This window comes from Ceratosolen solmsi, unplaced genomic scaffold (genome assembly GCF_000503995.2).
Source record: "Ceratosolen solmsi marchali unplaced genomic scaffold, CerSol_1.0 scaffold7, whole genome shotgun sequence".
Classification (NCBI taxonomy): Eukaryota; Metazoa; Arthropoda; class Insecta; order Hymenoptera; family Agaonidae; genus Ceratosolen; species Ceratosolen solmsi.
Window position 1 is genome coordinate 10,146,662 of NW_011948413.1, and position 19,075 is coordinate 10,165,736.

Sequence of the window (19,075 nt, forward strand, 5' to 3'; positions counted from 1 at the left end):
TTCTTTCTCCTTCTTTTTTCTTCATCTTTTTCTTAGCAGTACTTTTAAAAATATCATCATAGAAATAGAGAGATATAGATGCAAGATATAGTAACGATTATTCCTTTGCTCGTCATTTTTCAATAATTTTATCTGTTTAAATTTGTTTATTTAGAAATAGATAAAGTTTTAAAACAATAAAGTATATTTTATACTTTCGATAAACATAGTTTATCATTGAATACGACAGTTTCACTTTTTGTAACAGAAGAGCTCTTTATTAGATATGTATCTTATGATAAAAGCTAAGTCTTCGTACGTAATGTCTTTTCGATAATTCTATATATTTATATATATATTTATATATTTATATATATATATATATATATATATATAAACATATTTATTTAACATAAATAATAAAATGATATTTTTATTAGAATACAATAGAAACATTTGGAATTACATTTCAGTTATTGACTAAATTATTCGAGGAAAGGCATTCTAAATTCATTTCAATTATTCAACAATTGTATATTTTATATTTCAAGTTATATTTACTTATACTTATTTATGTCTATTATAATGCTATTATGATATTATTATGATACTTTTCCGATATGTAGTGACGCGACTGTGTACGCAATTTTACATAAAAATTTCACAATACCAATCGATTATAAAATATTTTTATACAAAAAAAATTCTTGTGAACTTAAGAATTTAATATATATTATTTTCTCTTTGCAGTAATATTCGTAAAATTTTTATCAAATTTCATATTGACAAATATTAAGTATTACAAATGACAGACATGTTCCGATAGAATTAATTGCAATTAATCATTCATTTTCACTTTCATTAGCTTAAACATCAATTTATTCCTAAAATAAAAGTGCGAATAAAATTAATTTTATCATAAGTAATAACATAATAACATTTGTTGAAATTGACATATATAATATAAGGTATATAATAATAATGATGATTTAGTTATTACAAATCTGTGGTATTGCATTAATCGTTATATGAACACTAGAGCATTTTTACATAAATAACAATTAAATTATGACGCCATTAAATATTAATGTCTTGAAAATAATTATATTTCGTTGTTAAATGCAGTAATGTAATCATAAATGTTTATTGAACACCAAAATTCGTAGAGTGTTTAAATAGAATATCGTTTGTTCTAATAATAACCGATTCGATTCGATGACCGATGCTCGACTCCAACTTGATAATGTAATTAAATTTCATAAATTATGGGCTTTATCGTATAAAAATATATTGTTTGCTATTAATCTTGTACTTGAATTCGAGCTTCTTCACTTAAGATTGTAATTTTTATTCTTAGTTAATGTAATTTCACAGAAGTAGTATTAGTTAGACTTATGCAGGAAAAATTTGATATTAAATTTTTTCTCAAAACTTCTCTAGATTAACTGCTATATGATGAAGTTGAAATTACCAGGCATAAGTTAATTATCTTATTATTTGTTTTTTCTTATCAATTATAATTATATAACGCGTATATAATATTTGTACTACTTTATAATATTTCTCTTTCTATTGGTTTTTTTTTTTTTTTTTTTTTTTTTTTTTTTTTTTTATCATGATTATGAAAGTTTTCAAAATGAGATTTGCGTTGTTTTATTCGATTTTATAATCTTAGCTACAATTGTCATTACCGACATTATCGTTTGTATAAAGAACACTTTAATTAGTCGATTATAAAATTGACAAATTTACAGTTTGTCTTGCTTTCTATTGCTCTTCATAAAAATCCAAAGTCCTTACGAATGGAATAAAAAGCTATAAATACAAATGCTTTCGAAGTATTTACTTCTATAAATTTCATTCAGATTGCATAATAGGGTATTCTCAACAAATACAAAATTTAATTTAATCTGTTAAGAGACTTTCGATTAATATTTTGTATTATCTTTAAAATGACATTGTGAAATATAAAAATCACATTTTATCTAGTTCGGTATAATGGAAGATAAAAAATTTTTACGCGGAGTTTTCGACAGTTTTCGAACATGTAGCTGTTTCTATTTAGGCTACTTGTTTGCCTGCTATTAATAAGAAAAATGCTTTCTCAAGTAATTTTACGAGAAATTTAATTGCACAAGCCTACATACTACTCGTATTAATATTTTAAATAATCTCTAGGCGACACCAACTAAATACGCGTAATCATTAAAAATACTATGTTTGCAAAAATAATGAACGTCAGTACAACTTTCTTCTGTGCCGACGTATTAGAGCGCGAGAAGAGAAGGTTGGATCTGCTTCTCGGCTCTTCATTGGTCCAGCAAAATTGTTCGACACTTGACCCTGGGCCAAAGCCGCAAGGTAGGGAGAATTCTTCGCTCTTCTCTCGAAATAACACCACGTACATCTTTTTATCTCGTTCCCGCTCGCGCCCAACCTCTTCCTATTGCGTGAATTATATAGTTCGTCATTGCGATATCTCTCTCTCTCTCTCTCTCTCTCTCTCTCTCTCGTTCTTTCTTTCGTATTCTCTACTGATATTCGCGAATATCGTATCAGCTCCGCGCCACTTCTCTTCTACGAAATACTTCTATAATTTGATATCAAGCAAGCACGCGATTCCCTGCCAAATCTCTCTGCGCTTGCATTCCCAACGACTTTTTTTTTGTTTTTTTTTGTCTTTTGTACACGCTTTTAATCAAAGTAAAAAATTAGATAACTTCAGTATCAGTTCAGGGGGATTTCGCGGGTGTGTCATCAATATTCGAAACTTTTTACTGCTTGCTCGTGAAAAAAGAAGACTAACTGAAAATTGCACATGCAGGTGATAAATAATTATCAAAATTCAAGTAATCATGGGTTATTTTGCAATTCTACACATTCTTTAATATGATAATTTAACAATATCCACTGTTAATATCGCCGTCATATATATATATATCGGTATCGTAATCATTAGATAAAGTAATATTATAAAATGTGTCTAAAATTATAGGCGTTTGTGAAATAAAATAAATTGTGAACTAGAATTGGCATAAAGAGATTTTAAAAATTTTTATTATATATTTACATATGAGGGGAGCATTGATCAATCGTTTTAAAGGAAAATCCAGAAGTGAGGATAAATGTTTTTGGATAAAATATAAAAAAAAAAACTTTCGATTCAATATCCCCATAAAATACCTTCGAAATATTAATTTAGTTTTTCATATTTAGAAATAATACTATTGAATAATTATTTATTCATAAATAACATTATAAAGATAAATGAAAAATTGACCAGATAATGTAGCAGACAATATAATTTTAAAATTCTCCTAAGAATTTCAACGAAATTTATCCATATTTATTGCAGGTTTTATTTCTCAGAGTGAAATAACAAGTATTTATCAACATTGTTCGTTTAGAATTTTGAGAAATACTTGGAGCACATAGGTTCAATGACTTATAAGAAATATCTATAACCAACTATGTTCTCAAAAATTGCTTATATAGACGTCCCCTACATTTCTATTATATTAGTATGCATCCATTTTGTAGAAAAAAAATTCTAAATTATCTAAGTTTGTAGCTTTTCGTGAAAGAATTTAAATAATCGCGCATATAAAATGTTCATAAAAATAACTAAAGAAAATATAATTAAGGTTTGAGGATATTATTCCATTAGAATTTTGTATACCAAACGGTTTGTCCATAGATTGTGTTGTAGCTTTATCGTGAAGCTCAATCAGCCTATAAAATACGGGAAAAATAATCAATTTATTATATCGATTGAAAAATCACAATAACGTGAGTTCCTTAAGAATCGCAAAATATTAACACCGTAGTCTAGAGTTCTGGGCGCCTTCCTCGTGTTAAGCTGAAGTTGAATGTCAATAATTTAGAATTTCACTTGCAAGAATGCCTAAATGGAATATCGGTATATTATCGATGAGAAATTAATGAAAGAGCCGAGGAGTCCTATAAAAATCGAGAGGTTGTATCTTTCAATTAAGCAACCCTAGCTATTTTAAGAGATGCATTAAGCAGAGAATAGAGTAATCGTTGCGGTGTATTACAGTTTATAAACTTGTTGGTAGAGCCATGCATGCGTGAAGAAAGCGAAATGTTGCTTGTGCCAATCGATTTGTGCTCATCCGCAGAACAAAATTAAGAAACAGACGATTAATTAACGACGATTGGCAGATGCGGGGGACATTGGTGTCTCATCGATTGTTAACTAACGACGGTATTAATATAGGACGCTGGTCCTGTGTAAAGGTCAGACGCTTTTAAATACGTAATGCGCCAGACGGATCATTCGACTAGAGAATACTCACATTGAAGGAATCGCTCCATTCGTGTGGGAAAAGAGGCAAACGAGGGGCCGAGTGAGAGGCAAAGGCGAGTAGTAAACTAATTTTAAGCTGATATTATATCAGGCCCTATTACGAGTTTGGGCTGCACTTAGCTGTTGATTTTTTTTTTTTTTTTTTGGAAGATGTGGATGGGTCGATAATTCATGCGAGCCCCTTTCGACAATCCGCGTGTCTCGCGTTATAATATGAAAATGAAGATTATTTTGTGATAATTGCTGCCTCAAAAGTTTGTACACTTACTGCTGAACTTGATACGTACAGCTACACATATTAATAAAAAAAAAAAAAGTAAATAAATAAAAAATAAAAAATAAACTATTATATTGAAAAAATAAAAACCAATTCCTTCAGTAAATATAAATAGCGTATAATAAATTTTTTCTACCCAAGAATAATACAAGAAGCGTGACATTTGTGCATTCTTACATTGTGACATGTCGAGTGCCAAAATACAAATGACGCAATTACGAACGATTTTACATCATTTCCAATTATAGTGTACATGTCAAAATAAATATTAATTTACAAAGTACTTAGAGAATTATCTTTATAAAAAAGCATGAGTAAAGTATTCGCGTAATACTCAAGTTCTGAAATATTGCGGAGGTAAAATATTTTCTTTCATTCTCTTTCTCTCTCTCTCTCTCTCTCTCTCTCTCCAAATCCATTCTTTATCACCGCCGCCGCCATCTCTTTCTCTCTCCCCCCTTCTTTATCTATCTATCTATCTATCTATCTATCTATCTCTGTCTCCCTCTCTCATGTCCCCTTTTAAATTACAATGATATTAATGAAAAATGGGAAAAAATCAAAGTTAAAAAATTTTTTTTTAATTGGCTTTGAAAAAACGAATATGGAATTTTTGCAATTTATTTGAATATAAATGAATACTTTTTGAGTTTAAGTTAATTATTTAATTTAACACCCACTGTATTATTTTTAAAGATTTTTTTTTTTTCTAATTGTAATATTCATTGGAGCAATCTATCTTTATAGTAATCTCGTATTTATAAGTAAATGCGAATATAAATACAAAATACACTACTTATCGATGAAATCCTAGTTATGGAAATTAATTTTTGTAATTATGAAATGGTTTTTTGAATTTATTTAGTAATTAGTACACGACAGAGTCGTAATGGTTTTACATTGTAATTCGTTTTAAATGTATAAAGCAAATAATATTCATTATTTTAACAATGAATATTTAAAAGAGACTAAAAGAAAGAGTATGAGATATATTTTTATATGAAAGAGTCATTATTACTCCTATATTTACATATTTTTAATTATTTTTTTTTTGTTTTTTTGTTTTTTTTTTAGACTGGTAACAAATAAATTATGTTATATTGAGATAACGTATGTTGGAATTATAAACATATATGCTAACCATGAATAATCAAAGATTTTCTCTTGGATTATATTTTCATTAATTTTTTCATCGATAAACTAAATTATCACTATTATTAGGTTAATAAATATGTAAGCAAAAATCTAATTAGAATAATCAGTTTCTTTCCCCATTATATATCATGCAAATTTGCAAAACTTCTCATTTCTATTAAATTTATAAGGATAAATTTATTTAATGAATAGCAACACTTTAGATTTATAATAGTGATTAAATACTGCAATATTACAAACATATTGTAAAACCGAAACGTAAGGCGTAATGATATTTAATCATATTCATTATGATAGTATATTTCGAAACTTTGAAATGAAATCGACATTAAGAAATTTGTCAAATTGATCATTTCAGCGTACGAAATAACCAGAAAATTAGCATATGAAATTTTTATACATCTTCAGAATTTAAATATAATCGTAGGGTTTTTTTTTAGATACATTGTAGAATATAATAAATTGCCTGTAACCAGATATGAATATTACTTATGATACAATTAATATACGGTAAGTGGATATTAAGTGGATGCGAGGTTCTTACAAAATGATTAATGGACGTTTCCTTTTAAAAATAAATTGCCTTAATGTGGAATGATATTACGTTGATATTTTTGATAATGGCTTTTACAAAAAGAGGATTTTCATGTTATGAAGACGTAGCTTGAATAAAATAGGATGAAGCTGGAAACGTGATGGATTCACCGTTCAAAAAGATTTTCCTAAAGCTTATGAGAAATGTGAAGACGAACAATATATCCAGTAATAGTAAAAACGATATACAAGGTGCATAACCTTCATTTGTCGCCAAAATGGAAAGGACGAGCCAATAAAATAGAACTACACTCGTAATTTGTATAAAATATTCTGTTGTGGAATGAAGAAATATCGAGAAACATCAAATATTATCAAAGCTGTAATAACAATGTGATATTTCATAAAGAAAATCTTGTGGAAATAAATTCTGTACGATAGCTATAGCTGTTGTACATCATCATAAAGAAAAAAAAAAATAAAAAAAAAAAAAAAAATAAAAAAGAAAGAAAAAAACGAATAGATACATCGTTTAGAAGGTATCGAGAAAAGTTTTGATTTTTAATGGATTTTTGAGGGAGAAGAATTGACGTATCATACTTTACAATAGAACAATAATAGCTGACAATGATTCAGGTGAAATTATAATAAATGTACTTTGAAATATCCAATAGTGCATGACTCAAATAGGTGCGAAGCTTCAATGTGTATTTTATTTATCAAATTAAAGCCGACCAGCTCGAAGTCAATTAAAAACAAAACAAACCAAACATCAAGCATTTGTGCAATTTTTAAATTGAATTTAGAAAAGTTGAAAAAACAAATGTTGAAATTACAAATAATTTATTGTACGTTTAATTGAAAGACGTATAATATTTTGATAGGTAATATAAAAAGTTTGCGTGCGAAATCGTTATAACTTTAATTTCATTATCTAATAAGTTTAAAAACATTTGTGTATATTCTCACCAACTGTTTTAATAATAATTGATTTAATTATCTGGGTAGATTAAGAATTTGAAGCAAGAATATATGTGCAACTATTTTATACAGTTATTTTATAACAATATAGTCGAAATATTTAAAAACTAAACTATAATGAGATGTCCTTGTTTCGATTAAGTGTTTATCTTCTTTTAAAAGATTTTATTTTATAAAGTACAATTTAATATTTGTTAAGTATGTTAGCGATGCTTAACAGATGCTACGCAATCACATTTTTGAATTATAATCAACAGATGAATTTTCAGTCTGATAATAAATTAATTAATCTAATTAATCATGATATTGTAATGCTTAAACTAGACATATAAAGAGAAAAAGAGGGGAAAAAAATTCATGGATATATTAGACTAACAAAACTACAAGCGTATGCTTTAGCGTTAATTTTTTTAATATTTTTAATATATTAGTAGTTTAAATTAAATAATTTAATTTGCAAATCATCGTAATGGTCGATATTTGAATACGAAGACAAATGAAAGTTACAATAACTAAAATTTGTTCTAGTAGAAAGAAAGAAATTGAATGTATTGATACTACTTTACTCACTTACCTTTACATTCAGTTAATTAATCGATCATTATTGAGGAATATTTAGTATGAAAATTTACAAAATTAATAATTATTAATAATTTGTTTAAATTTTATTAGTATTGATTTTCGATAACCATTTCTAATTACGATATTATTTCGATTTATGAAAGAAAAAAAAAATGTCATCATCTCTGTCTCTTTATAAATATAGGATCTGTCATTATATGTTGATGTAATTGTCGTTTAATAGTTTATCTACACAAATAAAATTATCTTTTGTAAGACTGATGTTGAAATATATTTTTTAAAGCTTTTGGTAACATATGACAAGTTTTGTAGACACAATATTGGATTTTCATAAAAAAATTAAGTATCTTTGGGTGAATTTTTGGATTGAACGATAATTATCATTAGTTTTTGAATATTTACATAATGGAAAGTGATGAATGGCTAAGTGATTTTGTCATTATAAATCAAAATTTTAAAATGTTTTCGAGGGACTTATTAAAGTGCCGTGATAGATTATTGTTAAGCGGATGTCAATAATCGTCGAAATAAAGTCGGATATTACATAAATAGAAAATGTTCCCAACAAGAGGGAGAGAGAGAGAGAGAGAGAGAGAGAGAGAGAGACATTCATGTATACCGATGTTGATGGTGTGTCAGATTACTCGGTGATTGGCGTTAAACGTCCCCCTCTCCCATTTATATCATCAAATTGATTTTAAGTTGTAAATTTTATAATACGAATACTTAGTATAATGTGCTTACGCTCTTCGATCCCGTACGTCGCCGAGCCGCCGAGCATTTAACGATCACAGGCAAAGTAGCGGGCAACCTTTTTTAAAGCCAATAATTGATTATCAAGTAAATTGCAAAAATCCCCTCTCGTCGAATCAGCCAATAAAATTTACCGCCCATTCAAGCGCCCAGTGCGGCCAAATGATAAAGAAAACAGAGAGGAAGGCGCAACACAGTAAGATCTCATAATGTTTATTGCAATGGAAGGTGCCTCGACCGGGCGAATTGGCTTCCCCCGGAAGCGCCGCACCAGTGCTACGGCAAGCGGGACCCAAAAACCAATGCCAACTACACGTGCTGCCACGAAAGTGATGGCTGCAACCGGAACTTGCGACCGGTATTAGCCTTTCTCAGCGCGCCAAAACTCGAGCCAGGTACACGACGAGCTCATCCAGGGTTGTGTTGTGCGGCATTTTTGAGTGATTACTTAAAGCAAACCAATAGCAAAACGAAAACATTCATTCATTAATAATAATAATAATAATAATAATAATAATAATAATGAGAATTTTATGAAGCAACAAAAATTAATAATCAATAATCTATAATCTATAATCTATAATCAATAATAATAATAATAATAATAATAATAATAATAATAATAATAATAATAATAATTCTCTATCTCACGTCCGTTTTTTGTTGTTTTTTTTTTTTTTTCATTTTTTTTTTCTTCATTAATCGACAACGTTTCTAACAATCTCCTGTCTTACATGTCTACCACCAGATGAACATTGTCCTCTTACATTATCATTACCAAAATATAAATAAATAACACATTGTTATTTCATGTGCAGTTTTTGTTTGGCAGTTTTCTTTTCTGTTTTTTTTTCTTCTTTCTTTCTTTACTTTTCTTTTCTTGTTTTTTTTTTTTTTTTTATTTCTTTTTTTTTTTGCCTTCTTTCTTTCTTTCTTTCGTTTAACTCCGCTTCAGGCATTTACGTATATGTGCAAATATATGATAATTTTTCGTGTTTCGACAGTTCTCGAGAGATGATGCAATTATTGATTTGACGATTATTATTATGTTAATAGTTTTACCATCAGACCTCGCGCCTTCATTCCGTCATTATCAAAAAAAAAAAAAAAAAAAAAAAAAAAAAAAAAAATAAATAAAAAACTGAATTGAAGCGCGATTAATATTTAAGTGACCCTAATACAAGAATCAATGTAGTTATTTTAAATTGCCTTAAACCAATTTTATTGTTCAATGAAAATCAGTTTGCCTACCTTGTAAATATGAGTGTAGCGCGACACGCCAGAAATAATTAATATTTGCTCGTAGCTCAAAGTTGGAAAATTAATAGCAATTCCGTCGTAACGATTATTTAATGCCGTAAATTATATAAATAAGCGATATAGCCTATGAATAAACTCAAGCCGGTGGCGGATGTTTCCGCCGCGTCAGCATTTTATTCCAGCTATCCATCGTAAAATCCATAAAATCGGCAAGGACACTTAATCGCTCGCTCTTTCGACAGTCAGTAAAATTAAATTCTAATCGAACTGTCACTCGTGCGACCATTCGGCCGAAAGAGGCAAAACCAATGGGCGGGCGAATGAACTTCACGACCAGCCGTACCACGACGTCCCGTTCATTGCGCCTCGCCCGATGCTATATTCTTTGGGTGCGTGCGCGCGCGCTATCGTGCCTCCTCGCGAAATACTCATTTAAACGTAGACAGAGAAGAGCGAGTGCTTCATTGTCTTATCGTTGGCCGTATCACACGTCGTTAATCGGACAACGACACACGGGCACGCGCGAGTGTATATCATTTACACGTTTCCATTCTCCTTGAGGAAGCCATCCTCCTCCACCCTGGTTAACTTGTAGTTAATTTCTTTTTTTAATTTTATTCTTTCTTTTATTTGACTCGTCAAGTGCGTGTGTACGTGTAATATTTTTGTTCGACTAAAATTGTCGCGTGAAATAACCCCATCTAACGATAATTAACGAGTTGGAAACTCTTGCGTGTTTTATGTACATTGTTGACAGTTTTGCAATAGAGTGGATTTTCTTTTGACATTTTACCTTTATTTTTATTTTTATTTTTATTTTCAATTTTATTTTTATTTTTATTTTCACTTCTATAGCGTGAGTGGTTCATTCACTTTTGCTACTGCTATTCCCCAAGGATTCACGTTCGATTCAGTCTTCTGTGCTATAAATACACGCCAAGAAAGAAGGTACAAACGTACGCCTACGAACGCATATTTTTAAATTTTAAATGATCATCTTTTGTACGAGGCTTTTGCGAAATCAAATTAAAAAGATGCAAATTTTCTTTTTTAGGCGCGCGTTATTTATTCTAGTATTTTTAAAAAATTTTTTTTTTATTTTATCGTTTAATAATGTGTCGAATGGGAATTTCGATAATTAGCCTGGCAAAAGTGTTTTTATATTTTTGCAATTTTCGTTTTCGCGAGCTGAACTTAATTCATACATAAAATCGTGGAATGAAACGATAAGTTTTATCATTTCAAAAATTTCTAAAGAATTGATTTTTATTACTTATCCAAATGAAGCATAAAACGTAGATTTACGACTTTAGATAAAAGAGAGAGAAAAAAAAGAAAGAAAGTACGTTGTACTTTCGTAGAGATTATCAATGAACGAATTGATTCTAGTGCACAGCACGGTTCTAAATATAAATAAAATAAATAAAATTTTGGAACGAGCATTGAAAAAAGATGAAATCATGCGCATGCCACGATCGACATTTAAATATGTCGATTTAAAAACGATATCATTTCATAGAGTAAAAAAAGCGAACTGAAAGGTCAAACGTGAATCTTGCGGAACAGAACGCGACAGAAAAAAAAAGTGGCGAACACGTACGGATAAGCGAGCAGTCGGCCATGAAATAAATGTGTGGCAATGAAATATAACGCGAATTCACATGGACGTCGAACGCCCGTGTGATTCTGGCGTTCGTTTTCATTGCCGATCATCGGATTCACGTTGTGGATCACCTTGAACGAGCGCACATTTAGAAATTTAAAGCGAGTCGGTGACGATCTTGTGCGTACACACTTCAGCGAAATATTTTGCCCCGAAACATTTATCTCCCGTTACTCCGCCACCCCCCCCCCCACCACCCCCCCACCCCCAACACCCGCAAACCACCAACCACCAACCACCAACCACCAACCACCAACCACCAACCACCAACCACCAACCACCAACCACCAACCACCAACCACCAACCACCAACCACCAACCACCAACCACCAACCACCCCGTCACCCACCGTTTCTATTTTTCGGAGGTATGGAAATTTGTATGTCGCTTACCGATCGATGTATGGAACTAATAAAATTCAACTGAATAGATATGGAGGCCAATGTGAGCACTCTGATTATTATTATCATTTCTCGAAATGATTAGTTGAAATTTCTAATTATGAAGAAAGAGTTTGGATCACGATAGGATATAATCTCAGAGGATATTGATAAAACTTATCTTGATCTGCGCGTACTATCATGATTAAAATTCAAAATACCATGTGAAAGGTGTTATACGCAAAGCCAGTAACATACATCGTAGTTGGTCTTTCATATCTCCTCAATTGTTTATAAACTTTTTGACTATGCTTGTTAAAAATGGTCAGACGACCAAATAGATTTTTGGCCCACGTGTACCTCGCAAGGTACTTGATTTTGCGTGTTCCAATTAAAATTTATAGCGTTGCACGGTGTTCCAAGACCTTGTTTACTATTCTTCTCTTTTTTATTTCTCTACTTTTGCGTTGATTTTTTTTTTTTAGTTTGTAAATTCTTTTTTTTTTTTTCATTTTTACTGAGTTTAAATAACATTATTAGAATACGTAAGTTAGGAAGTTTTTCAAAATGTTTTATTTTCTTAATAATATTATTAACCCGTAAAATCCTGCAAAACAACTCTAATGGAACTCTAGATGTGTCATTGATTTTTTTTTTTTTTTTTTTTTTTTTTTTTTTTTTTGAATACGTAATAATATTGATAAAGCGCGCGAGTACGAAAGCGATGGCCGTTTACGTGACAATTATTTTATTGCCCAATAAATGCGACCAATTATCTTGAAGTTAAGTTAAAAGTGCTTGGGCATCGATCAAACGGGAAATGACCTTCTTCCATCAGATTTTCACTAATCTCTCGGTACTTTATAATCCGAAAAAAAATTAAATAGCGCAATTGGATTCGGTTAGTTTACATTAAAGCACTTCGATCATATTCCGCGCACGATACATGTATACACGCGTAACGTGGCCGTGTTCCATCGGAGTTCTTTCGCTGGACAACCATGACTGCCGTCAAAAATTGAGTTGAAGTAGACTTAGAGATCCCGCAATAGGCTAATGACATGTTTTCATCTGAAATTGTGCTGCTTTGAAATCGGCTTTAAAGGTGCGTGGGGAAAAAGCCCGAGCCGATGATCTTCTGCATGACGAGCAACTCGATAAACACGACCTTCGTCATCGAGTGCTGCAAAGAGGATTATTGTAATCGCGGCGTGAAACCCCAGCTTCACCCTCGGAACAAAGAAGGTACAGTGTGCTGCTGCTGCTACTTCGAGTTAGCACTTACTTAATCAGAGACCATTATAATTCCTCGGAGATGGCACCGGGCTCCTCTCGCTTACTCTTCTTCATTAACCGCCTTGTAGTTTTTACTCAACTTCTCCTCTGTCATTCATTTCATCTTCGTTCCAATGTCCAAGTGTACGTCGTATCGTTTCTATTAACAAAGATAGTCGTGACGCTCCTCTTTATTCTTGAAGCTAATCGATAATTATTACTTACTCCTCGATCTCACGCGCACGTCTTTTTTCTCCTATTTTTCATCTTCCTCTTCACCTCGGCTTCTTCACGGCAAATCTACATTCAATTTTCTACATTACAATTCTCTCAATATATGTATATATATATATATATATATATATATATATATAGAATGTTTATATTTACAATACAAAGGAGTCTGAAACGTCGGAAAGCCGTCTCGTGCCGTTCCACTCCATACAACGCTGCATACGACCCTCACGGCTCCCCACCCCTCATCACGTAACACTCTCCCTTCAGTCATCACGTGTTCACACCTACTCGTAATTGTTCTCTACGGTTTATCGGCTTTTTGCGTGGCCTCCCAACCTCTCGCAGAATAAATACGCCAACAACCCTAATTTATCCCGATAAATTATGGAAATTTTGCGAACGTGCTCGTGTATCAACATCTCGACGTTCTTACCATAACTTGACGACGAGCTTTCGACGAGTGCTTTTGCCCAAGTAAAGCATGGCTATGAGCGCCTCACTCTCTCTCTCCTTCTCTCTACGCTCTTCCTCCTGGCCGTGAGATCTTATAAAATATTCGAGCTCAGTTATCGATGTGGGATCCAGGAACGCTGGATAGAAGTATAGTGTGAGTGCCTCGATGGTTAATGGTGGATCATCGATTATTAAAGGCCCGATTAGAATGTCGGCGTAATACCCCGAGATCCATCTTAATCGATCTATTAATTCAATTGCATTAAAGTGTTTAGGAAAACGCAATTCTGTATACATTGCTCTTAAACGACATTATGCCATCATCCGAGGAATTAAAACAAATGCTCTCTTTTTCTATTTATATATGAAAATCTTTGCTTACCGGGAGAAGTAAAGTTATGTAGATTCTTAAGCCTCGATATCAGCATGTCGCAGTCTTTATACGCTCGTATATGTTCACCTATTGTACTATATACATTTAATGTTTAAATCTCGATCTTTTCTTCTTATTTCCCGTTATTTTACTTCCTATCGCTCAGCCTAAACATAAGTAGATTGGAACGACAGCACAATGCACTCGCAAGCGAATTGACACGCATCAGTAGGTCATTCCCTTATGTAAATATGGTTTCTTTCCTTTATTTAATTCACGTGGCACTCCACGCCTGTATGTGTGTGCATATATATATATATATATATATATATATATATAAATATCAGCTGTGATCGGTAATTTATTATTTCATTGCTTTATGCGCAATCTTCGTATTTAATGTTTAATTTTGATTATTATTTTTCGCATTATCATTCGGGCAAGCCGTGAGCTGTAAATTTGAGAATGTAATTTATTAAACAGATTGTTAATGAATTCGTTATAAATATTATACATGTGTTGTTTACAAACTTTTTCAAACACAGTTTATACTTAATAATAAAAATATAATGCTATTATCTAAACTTGAGAAAAATATGGATTAACATTGTTTATCATCAAATGTAAATTAATCTTTCGATTTATGATATAAAAAGTAAAATTGAGTTGTATTTATAGCATATTTTTATTTTGTAACAAATTTTGTGTATTGTTTTTTCTTTCCAATATTTATAAAATTTATATACTAATAACACGGTGTCAATTAAAATCAAATACGAGAAAAAGCAAAAATTCGAGTTGCATAAGCAAAAAAATTGTTACTAATAGCTTTCCCCCTACGCATGCGTTTATCTTTGTACATAATAGTATTGTAATCCTAATATTCAAGTATATTTAGAATATTAAAATAACGCTCGATTTTCAAAACTCTCGCTTGGTTGTTATGTATATAGATATGAGGAGGCTCGACTCCTCGTGCGATATAAATTATTTTCTCTCTCTCTCTCGCTCTCTCTCTCTCTCTCTCTCACTCTTTTTTTCTCGCTCAGTTTATCTCACTCCGTCCTCCCCCTTCTCCCACTTCCGCTCACTAGCTCTCTGTCTCATCTCTATTTGACCTTTTCTTTTGTAAGAGAAGAAAAGAGTTGATGAGAAGATCAGAGTCGACGTCAGCTCTCAATTTAATTTGAATCATTTTTCTTCCAACATATACAATCAGTAGCCCATTACATCTATATATAATATATTATTCGCTTATCCTGCGCTATTTCTATCTCTCTTATCCCTGTCTCGCTATATTTATCATTTACAGATAGAATTTTAGTCTTTTTAATCAATTTTTTCTTATCTAATACGTTTGCCAACTTATTATCAGTAGTAATTTTTTTTTTTTTTTTTTTTTTTTTTTTTTTTTTTTTTTTTTTTAATAAACAATTCGAGGATATTCTAGCTATCGATATTTCTTTAATAAATTTTAAATATATGTATATACGTGTATATATCTTTATATATACATGATTGCATATATATGCAAAAGTATGTGAAAGTATGTTTGTATGTATAGAAATATCTTTCCCATATTTTTATCATAATTTTTATGACCTTGAATTACTTGCTTAATGCCAATTTTATAGAATTATTTACTTGGGTATTAATCAATTTTAATTAAAAAAATTGATGTGATATGGATTTCGACACGACATAAATAATTAATAATTAGTTTTGAAACGGCGGTAAGCACACGTATGTATGTGAATAATATGGACTAAATTTAAATATTAATTTCATTGCTATTAATTAATCAGTTGTACTTTTAAATTCAGAATTTTAATATGAATTTTATATAACGAATAACTTTAAAGTTAAGCTTCTGTCAAATAAAAAAATCAATTTTTAAATATCTTTTATCAATGTATAATATATATATATATATACAATGGCATTTCTGTAACACTTTTGTAAATGCAACTATTTAATTTTTAATTATATCTCATAGATGTCCAATGCGAGTTCATTAATATGCTTATGATTTGCCGAAAGTTATTTCGTAATTATATAACAGATGTGTTACAGTCATGCTTTTACCATTGGCCTGAATGAATTTTTACATTAATTTTACATTTATACCTTATGTTATTATATTGGTAAAAGCATAAATATGAAAAATACAGTATGAAATTAATTTTGATAGTCTAACGAACTATCTATTTTATAAATTATCTATAACTTATCGACATAACATTGACGACATTCAAGAATTTACAGAATTTACAAAAAATTTGAGTATTGTTTTCCTTTATTGGCACATTTTCTCCGTAATTTGTCGATGAAATATATACATATATATATATATATATATATATATATATATATATATATATATATGTATATATATAATGAGTCCAAATATAATTACCCTTATTCTTAACAGTTAAGAATAGCTGCCCCGACCCCGCCCCGCCCCAATTATGTCATCAAAATATTACAACAAGTATGTCGCTGCCGGGCGCATAACACGCGTTTATCGGCAATGTATATATATAAATTAAAAGCAACGTGCACGGAAACTCGTTGCCTATGACCTGTCTAATCAAAAGCAAGGGTAAGTAGTCTCGGTTTATCAACAATCCTTTATCACCCGGTATTTCTGTAATATTGCTATCCCCAGCCAATCCGAATCAGCCGATACTCGGAACAACACCCCAACATCGCGGCTCTCGCTCCACCATTATCCATCCTTCGATCAGCTTCTCCTCGATCCTGCCTGCCGCTCCACCATCCCCTCTACCCAATCAACCCCCTTCCCTCCATCCCCTCCCCCCCTCCCAATCCCGCCACACACTTAAAACGAACTGTTCCCAGGTGTTACAATAAGGAGCACTTCTTTCCGGATCCCATGTACTCGGTGTGGTGCAGCAGCAGCGAAGCCCTGCGCGGCACAGGCGGCACAAAATTCGTCGTGACGTGCTGCGATCACGCGGATTACTGCAATCGCGATATCAAGGCGCACCTGCCCCCGACAATATCGGCCGCTCAGACCTCCTATCGCACCACGCATCGCCTCGAAGGAGGTACGCGAGCTTTCCTCCCACACTGGGCCGTCGATGAGGAAGGCCTGTGAGATGTACGACGGGATTGGGACGGTTTCGTGCATTGTGTTTACCCATCCTCAGGGGGTTTCGCCGCTACGAAGGTCCGATTTTACGCTTATAGATGCCCCTCCCTACCTCGAGTATTGACGGTGGAACTGGCCTTTTGGCCCTCGTTATTGCTAACGCGATTGCGGAAAGTCATGTGGAATATTGATCGTCGCGAGCTTTATGATATCGCGGAGTCGTACGATAAGCGATCGTGCTATTTTTTCAATATTTTTTCAATGTTTTTTCAATGTTTTTGCAATGTTTTTGCAATGTTTTTGCAATGTTTTTGCAATGTTTTTGATACATAGTGGGAAGATCGTTTGAGCGCGTACCAATGCTTTTACATATAACGAAGAGCGACGAATCGTTTTAAAGGATATCGCAACGGGCATTACATGCTTTTAATAATGCTTACAAATTATTTTTTCTCGCCCACGTCGTTCTCGCTCTACACGCAGCATCGATTTCTCTGATTTTCGTCTCATTCAGTTGGCCGTGATGTTATTTGTTTGTAAGAGCTCGCGGCGAGTATGTGACGGAATGGCGTCTGAATTATATTAACGTAGCGTTCGATTATATATATATATATATATATATATCGTAGAAATTTTCGACAATATCATTCGTACTGGCGTTTAAAGTAATGTGCACTTGGCGTAGAATTCGATCTTCGCAATCTATATTAAGCAAGAAATGTTCGATGGCGCAAGAATGACCTTCGTGGCGGCGAATTCCAGCGTTGTGTTTGTACGTTAATAAGGACGCGGAAGACAATAGGGGTTCAATTTTCACGTGAAGATGCTTTTGTGGATCGTTTTGGGGTCGCTCATTGTTAGATCTTACGCAACGTACGTGTTTTATACAGAATGTCACGGTGTTCTTTGTCTTCATTCACATAAACTTGTTTTTTTTTTTGTTTCTTTTTCGCTCATACAATCGTCGTGCCGGCGAGAGGCCACAAAAATGAACAACGAATATTATAACGCCTATATATAAAGGAAAAGACTCACTGGATCGTCGTTAAAACTACTTCGCAATAAAAAGATATGAGTAATCCAGGATTTTATTGAGCAAAAACCAATAAAACTATATAACGGCGCACGCATTCACTATCTATTCACGAATAATGCGGTATTTTATGATTTTCAATCTCCTGCCCAATTTGCTACTTTAAATTGAGCCAAACTTTATATTGATAAAGTGAAAGGGACAAAATTTAAGTATAAAAAAATAATTTGAAGCGTCAGTCAAACGTCTAATATTTCACGTCGATGTATTAAAGGCACAACTTTCATCGTACCTAATATTAGGCTGACAGTAGGCTTTTGAGAGATTAACTTCAACAAATACATATTTATCAATAAATATAAAGTATAATTTAACAATGCTGCAAATCATATAATTTATATAACACTTGTCAATTTACTCAATATAATATTCGTATTGTTATTGAAAAATAAGCGAGAAATGTATAGGCGATTTAATAGTACGTAATTTACTTATGCATTTTCTGACGATTCGAAATTCACTGGCTATTTCCAACAAATTACAATGTATTCGCTAAATTCCCTCCCCCTTCGCCCTGCCCCCTGCTTATACGCGCAAAAAATACAGATATTTTCTCATAAGAAATTCGTATCCGTAATATTTGTTATCAATGCGGTACATACTTTTTATAGCGCTTTCTCTTCTTACCTTCCCTT

At 32.0% G+C, this 19,075-nt stretch overlaps 1 protein-coding gene across 4 annotated transcripts in view; it reads left to right on the top strand.

The window, feature by feature from the left end:
• babo (TGF-beta receptor type-1 babo) overlaps positions 1 to 19,075 on the top strand; it is a 78,485-nt gene that overhangs the window by 39,381 nt on the left and 20,029 nt on the right. The window contains exons 1-2 of one of the 4 annotated variants that reach the window (XM_011506167.1): positions 8,935 to 8,986; positions 13,000 to 13,139. In XM_011506167.1, the coding sequence (XP_011504469.1) occupies positions 13,025 to 13,139 (115 nt within the window). In that variant the 5' untranslated portion in view covers positions 8,935 to 8,986; positions 13,000 to 13,024. Of the gene's footprint in view, positions 1 to 8,819; positions 8,987 to 12,999; positions 13,140 to 17,094; positions 17,304 to 19,075 lie in introns of those variants that run through there. The other 3 variants (XM_011506165.1, XM_011506166.1, XM_011506163.1) reach the window with 3 other exon arrangements.